Genomic DNA, 7,592 nt, shown 5'->3' on the forward strand with positions numbered 1-7,592 from the left:
CCCTAAAGAAAGCAAATAAGAAGAAAAAAGGGGCTCTTACAAAAATAAACAAAAGCAAAACCAAAACCACCAACGAAAATTAATCATGTAGGTAACCCTTGTTCTTTGAGTATTTCAGTTGGTCCTAGATCAGAGTAAGGTTTTGACAGCAAAGGAGTTCCTAGCCTTTTCCTTTGTCTTCCATTATCTCTCTCTCTCCTTTAAAATAGAAACAGGGTCTTACTATGTTGCCCAGGCCGGTCTTGAACTCTGGCCTCAAGTGATTCTCCTGCCTTGGCCTCCCCCTATGCTGGGATTATAGGTGTGAACCGCCATACCCAGCCTGTCTTCCATTCTCTAGTCATTTCCGTGATTTTGTCAAACAAGGCTATGTGTAGGTTTTCCTACGAAGTCAGGTTGAGTCAGAGGTAGCATCAGGATGCAGTATACTTGATTACAGTATGTAGTTAGTTCAAATGGACACACCATTATCTAAAAGGATTACAATAAGTACAAAGGCAAAAAGAAAAATGTACAGCCCTCACTGCCTTGCACTAAGAATTTTGAGAAACTGAGAAAAAGTACTTGAAGCCAGGAAACGGGCAACTGCCTCAGCGCCCAAGAGCTCCCTTAATGTACCAGTTCAGGCTGGTTTTCCACGAATGGCAGCACCCCACTCACATAGTAGGCAATGCCAAGAGACAGCAGAGCGATGACGAAGATCAAGAGCAACACCCTCCAGAAGCCCAAATCCTCCACAAACTCCTGCCATGTGGTTCGAAAACTGGAAAGGACGCCTTCGCCTTGCTGCAGGTTGGGATTGAGGAGAGAATGGCTTTCCATGGCACTGCAAAAGACGAAAAGAGACGGGAAAGGGCATGAAGCAAAACGCCTCATCATGTTAAAAACATAAAACAACAGGGACTATGTTATTCAGAAAAGTTCAGACTTATAACCCAGCACTCACAAGAAGAAAGCTGACATTTATACGAGGGGGGACCCCAAAACCCCAGAATTATCTTTTGGAGGGCAGGCCCCTTGTAGTATACTCAGAATCTGTTCCTCCAGATCAAACAGTTAACTAAAGTTTTTATCTGAAAGTTTTGAGAAGGCTGCGTCAGGATTTGCAGAAGAAACGTCCCGAGTTGTGGTAAACAGGTGACTGTTCTTTCACCATGACAATGAACCTGCCCACACCGCACAGTGTTCAGCAGTTTTTGACCAAAAAACGGCAGGACCCTCGTGACCTACCCTCCCTATTCACCTGATCTCACCCCAAGCGACATTTTTTTTTTGCTTGTCTCCCCAGTGAAAAAAGTCCTCAAAGGAAGATGTTTTGCCCATATGGAAGAGTTGAAAGAAAAAATGGCAGAAGGACTAAAAGGCATCAAAATCGACAAGTTCAAAAACTGTTTTGAGCAATGGAAAAAGCATCTCCATAGACGTACTGTATCAGACAGAAAGTCCTTTGAAGGTGATTGAAGTTTAAACATCTAAGAATATACTTTTTTATAAATAAATTTCATTTTGGGGGCCCCTCGGTATCTAGCAGAGTCAAGTTAAAAATTCTATGAAAGAAGTCCCAAGCAGAAGTCTTAAACTAGGTCAAATGGGTTGTTACCATCAAGATATTAAAACAAAACAAATTCTGGTTATGTTAAATTTAGAAGATTCAAAATTGCAGACTTGTAATTTAAGAACTTAAATTTAAATTTATGAAAATCAGCAGACACAAAGGTGAAGATACTGAAGAGGACAGCCAGCTACAAGTCAAGGAGAGGCCTTAGAAGATACTGACTCTTCCAGATCTCAGACTTCCAGTCTCTAAAATTGTGAGAAAATGTGTTGTTTAACAACAAAAAAGAAAGAAAATAAGCCAAGATGAATAAATCTAAAGAATCACTTATACAGTGTATGAACATTAAACTTAAAAAGGGAATTTTTTATTAATGTTGTTCAATAGTCTGACCAATGAAGGATTTTCTTCCTTATGTGTAATTCTCTCAGAATGGAGGGTTACTCTCAGTCCTCTGTGCATGTGGACTAGTCTAGTCATCAGGAACTAACAGCATCCTCCTACTGGTTTTATTTTTATTTGGTACAATAATACAGAATAAGTTTATTTCTCTTCTGCATAAAGGCTGAGGCCTTTATGAAAATAAGGTAGTGTAAATACCATAAAAACATTAATTCTAGTTTTTAGAACTTCATCATTGAGAAATACGGTCATCACAAAGAGAAAAAAGTACACTGCATCTGCCTTTGGTGTTTAACACTCCTAAGGGGTTACCTATGTCACAGCTTGCAGGCCCAATGACAGGGCATCATTTAGATTAAAGTCACAATGACCATGATATGGGTCAGCTATCTATTGGTTATAAAAGGTCATTACTACACTTCTTAAACCCTTTTCCTTTAAATCCTCCCAACTATCTGGGCAAAGAACAATGAAAACAGCATAAAACAAAGTCTTGTTCATCATTTACTATGAGGTAGCACATGCAAAACTGGCAGTTTTTTTAAAATCTACAACTATATTTTACTTATTGACACCATTAACCAAAGGTCCTTCAGCCTTTGCCAGTATTAGAGGTCTCTGGTCATGGGAAGCTAACTTCCTGTTGGGCCAGACTGCTTGGCATCCAAACTTTTTTTGATATTAAAATAAGTTTATTCTCTGAATAAGAGATGTTTTCAGAGTAATCCAAAACAATACAGAAATTTAAGAAAACCTGAGCAAGTTTTTAAAAAGATTAAAGCACTGAGAAGGTGTGAAAGAAAAAAAACTTGTATATACATATATATAAAGACGTGCAGGAGAGGCTCAGGTTGACCTACATAAAATGTATTGACTATGTCCGAGTTGACATGCCCTCCTACTCAAAGATGTTACATATGAAAGGAGAATTCAGCGAGCATTCTCTAGGAGTACAAGTTCTGGCAATTAGAATTTTCTACATATTTCACCCAATGAAACACTTTTTACTGTCCAGGGAATACCTAACTCCCACGTAAGTATGAAATGTGGTGGCAGAGAGAGAGAGAGAGAGAGAGAGAGAGAGAGAGAGAGAGAGAGAGAGAAAGTGTGTGTGTGTGTGCGCGCGCGCGCGCGCGTGTAATCTTCTTTTTTAAAAAAAGTCATCTACATTGTTTTTGTCATCCCATACCTAAAGTAAAAAGGATCAAAATTAAACTTACTTGCCATAAAGAAGGACAAGATTATGGACTTCGCAGCAACTAGGATGGATTTAGAGTCTATCATACTCTGTGATCTATCACAGAAACAAAGAACTGAGTACCACATGTTCTCACTCATAAGGACCCTGAACAATTATTTAATACTATAAGAAAGAGATTGGCAGTAATGAGAAACTGCCAGCAGGGTTGGGGGACAAACTTCATCAATAAGGGTACCTGATCTCAAACCAGGTGATGTAGGGGCCAAAATGAGGCCCAAACTTTACCTGTACAATGACTATTTGCCACTGCACTCCAGCCTGGGTGACAGAGTGAGACTCCAACTCAAAAACAAAAACAAAACCAAACAAAAAAAGCTTAAAATATGGAAGAGTGGGAAAATATTTTTCATCAACTTGATATATAGGTCCTTTTAAGGCCCAGAGAAGTTGTGCTATGTCTCAGAAAATCCTAAAGAAAATGAAAATATTGTAGGAAATATATTTAAAACTTTGCTTTATCTTCTGCTCTAGAAAAGGCTGTTACACAGCTGTGCCATAATACTACATGCTAGGCAATTCTTTAAAACTGTATGAGTCGGTGGCTTTTAGTATTTTCACAAAGTTGCACAACCATTTTTTTGGTCTACTTCTAGTACACTGTCACTTCTGTAAGACACTCTGTACCCATTAGTAGTCACTTGCTCAATGCCCCTTCCCCAGCTCCTTGTAACTGCTAATCCACTTTCTGTCTCTATAGCTTTGCCTATTACAGATATTTCACATAAACAGAATCATTTAATATGTGGCTTTTTATTCTTGGTTTCTCTCATGTAGCACATTTTCAAAATGTATCCATGCTACATTACTTTTATGGTGAAATGACATTCCATTGGATGAAAAGATGATATTTTGTTTATTAATGCATCAGTCGATGGGCATTTGGGTAGTTTCCACATTTTGGCTATTATCAATAACACCACTATGAACATTCTGTGTGCAAATTTTCATGCAGACATATGGTTTCAATTTTCTTTGGTATATTCCTAGGGGTGGAATTGCTGGTTAGATGGTAACTGTACATGTAACATTTTCAACAACGGCCAGACATTTCCAAAGCAGCTGTACTCTTTTCCACTCCCACCAGTAATTCTCCATATCCTTGATAACACTTGCTATTGTGTGTCTTTTGATTACAGCCATTCTAGTAGACGTGAAGTGGTATTTCACTGTGGTTCTGATTTGCATTTTCCTAATGACACTGTCTTTAAACTTTTAAATGCAAGCTTCAACCACTGCATGTCTACCACGACACGGGATGGCGGTGGTTGGGTAAGATAGGAAAACTATGTAATAAAAGTATTAATAATTCAATTTTTAAGCTGGGCTCGGTGGCTCAGCCTGTAATCCCGTGCCTTTGGGAGGCTGAGGTGAGTGGATTGCCTGAGCCCGCAGGTTCGAGACCCGCCTGAGCAGCGAGACCTCATCTCTACAATAAATCAAAAAATCAGCCGGGCGTGGTAGCGCATGCCTGGAATTCCAGCTACTGCACTCCAGTCTGGGTGACCGAGTCAGACTCCAACTCAACAAAAAATGGTCTGAGTGGTCTATGTGATCTTAAATCCAAGTTCTGGTCAATCAGTTACTAGGTCAACAGCTGATGTTTGCTCTATTTATAGTCTACTGAAAATCAGATATAATCAAATATAATCAGAGACTACCATAAGCTTATCATCCTTTCTACCTCACTTGCATAACCTGGAAGGCTGAAACTCCATGGCAGTCAACCAAACTATATGCTATTACAACTAGGTCTGGTCTACTGACTTTACCTGTTGAGCCAGTGAGGCCAGGAGGAAAGATGGTTTGCCACCTTTTCAGAGCTCCCTGACCTGTGTCCTCCACTGCTTCTAGATGAAAAATTATATTTAAGACCATGTCAGTCACACATATCTTAGCTTCAATTACTTACAGGGGTCCAAATTTCATTAGTTCCAACTCACTGGTCACTTTCACTTTCACATCACTGAACTGTGCAAGTGCTAAATCTTGTCTTACTTTCCCTCTTGTGTTTTACTGCTTCTCAGCACTCTACCACTCCTGAAACTACCTTTTGGTCTAAATTGTCTAAGTTCTCAGCCTTACCTAAGTTTCTCCTCTTCGTTGCTTTTATTGCCATTATTGCCATTATTCTTGCTACCTGTAGTTAAAATTCCCAAACTCCTGCTTCCTTCCCTCGAACTGAGCTCTAACTACTTCTTTTCCCTTGCGCTGTCAATACAGCCAGTAGCTAACAGAACATTATGTGCATGCGGGCAAGCAGTACTTTCTGTTAATAGCTTCTAAATTGTAATCTGAAGCCACAAGGGCTTATGAAAGGCTCAAGGAGAGTATCAAAACTCTGCAGTTGAAAGTAAATAAATATAAAGCCCAGAAAGTCATCACAAAAGACCCAAGTACTTAAGTTTTGACCACTGCATGTCTACCCTTAAAAAATGATATGTTGCTGGGTGCCATGGAACACACCTGTTAAGTCCCAGCTACTTGGGAGGCTGAAGGACCTCTTGGGCCCAGGAGTTCAAGGTCAGTCAGAGCAACATAGCAAGACACCATCTCTAATCAATCAATCAATCAAATCTCAAGTACCTTTCACTCTCAGCTGTCTGCATGGTCTCCAGTTTTGAGTGGGTTCCTCTGTTAAATCCTTTTACCTCCTGTTCTTCCAAAGATTCCAGCAATCGGATGACATCTTTATTCACTCCCCTGCGCTTTGCCAGAACTAAGGGGGTAGCACCTTGATGATTGCTAAAAAAGTTCATATAAAAAAAAAGAGGCCATCATAGCAGTTACACTACATTGTTAGTTACCTTGTTAGTACCCATTTGTGAAGACTTCAGTGAAGAAAGGATGAGCCCAACTGACTCAAAACTAAAACCCAGAGCACAGTCAAAGGTCAAGCTGGAAGCTGAATTACAAATTAATCTATTTTTCTCCTTCCATGGATAAGAAAAAAGAATATATAGGCAAAAGAGTAGGTAAATAACAGTATATATAAAAAAAGAGATCATCTTCTCAAAGACTAATGGGAAAGTCTAGCTCCAGACTCACTCTTACTTGACATTTACATTTTATGGGAAAAGTCTACATAGAAAAAAAAGTCTAAGTGATATTTTTGAAAAGGAGTCAGATAAGATGCTCTGGTTCATTCAGTTATTTGGCACTGATAACAGGAGAGAACCCAAATCACATTACCTCCCGCAGTCAAGTCCCACCACATTTTATCCTGTAATGATAGACCCATTTACTGTCTTATTCAGGTCTGGAGCATATGGCACCAACAAATTAGGGCAGCATGTAACTATAACTTAAAGGCCAAGCTCAGTTTTAAGATTCCTACTCAAGAAACTGGGAATCACTGAAACAAATAAAAGCTCCCAACAACTTCCTCAAATTGTTCAGTCTAAAAAGAACTCTGGACCCCAGAGAGATTATGAAGCTAGTATGGTATATTACATGACAGAAGGCACTACAAACTTTGGAGTCAGCGGACTAAGTAAAAATTCCAGCTCTGTCCCTTATAAATGTGTGACCTTGGTCAAACCATCTAATCCTTTTTGCCTGAACTATCTCATCTGTAAAATGAAAACAACACCTAACGCAAGAGCTACTCATCCTGAAGATAAAAATGAGCTAACAAAAGTAAACACAGTCCAGCCCACAGATTTTCAACAAATGTTAGTTCTTTTCTTCTCCCTTGTCTTACACTACACAACTAAATAGTAGCAGAAACTGCCCACTATGTCATAGAAAAAAATTATACCGCTTTAGTATAAATCTAGAAGTAAGCGTGTTACCTTACTCGCCTAAGATTACACTGTCTTCATTGCCTTTCTGAAGCTGTCATAACAACTGATCAATAAGGAAACAAAATCCGTAGATGCCAAGATTAGACTACCACTTGAAAGACTAATGGGAAGAAATGACTAGATTTCAGAAATCACAGGGTGCTTACCAAATATCAATTTTGAGTCCGTTGGAAACTAGAAATTGAATCGTATCCACATGGCCACAGAGGTGAAGAGCTGTGTTTCCTTGATAATCTGTTGCCAGAAGATCAGCACCAAATTTATGCAGTAACTGACAGATGTCTACATTCCCTCGGGCTGCTGCGAGGTGAAGGCCTGTTCTGCCCCTGCTGTCACGGATATTTGGGTCAAAGCCACTTTCCAAAAGCCTCTTGGAATAGTTAAAATCTCCATCGATACAGGCTTGTAGCAAGGGCACGTTAGTCTGAGAAGAATCATTTACAAAAACATAGGACATTGTTCTGATGTAGTAGACGGAATACACCTGTAATGAAATATGAGGTGAGTGAGATTTAATGAAGACAAAAGAAATCAAAACCATGAAGTTATTTTTTTTTTTTTTTGAGTTGGA

The 7,592-nt window shown here is 39.3% G+C and overlaps 1 protein-coding gene across 2 annotated transcripts in view; it reads right to left on the bottom strand.

Moving 5' to 3' along the window:
- Nucleotides 1-234: 234 nt before the first annotated feature.
- ANKRD46 (ankyrin repeat domain 46) overlaps nucleotides 235-7,592 on the bottom strand; it is a 39,560-nt gene continuing 32,202 nt past the window's right edge. For both annotated transcript variants that reach the window (XM_008058977.2, XM_008058978.2), the window contains exons 3-5: nucleotides 7,168-7,505; nucleotides 5,802-5,960; nucleotides 235-826 (exon numbers count right to left, since the gene is read on the bottom strand). In XM_008058977.2, coding sequence (XP_008057168.1) covers nucleotides 610-826; nucleotides 5,802-5,960; nucleotides 7,168-7,478 — 687 coding nt within the window. In that variant the 5' untranslated portion in view covers nucleotides 7,479-7,505 and the 3' untranslated portion in view covers nucleotides 235-609. The remainder of the gene's footprint in view (nucleotides 827-5,801; nucleotides 5,961-7,167; nucleotides 7,506-7,592) is intronic.

Source organism: Carlito syrichta, unplaced genomic scaffold (assembly GCF_000164805.1).
Source record: "Carlito syrichta isolate Samal-C Ts95f unplaced genomic scaffold, Tarsius_syrichta-2.0.1 Scaffold303668, whole genome shotgun sequence".
NCBI lineage: Eukaryota > Metazoa > Chordata > Mammalia > Primates > Tarsiidae > Carlito > Carlito syrichta.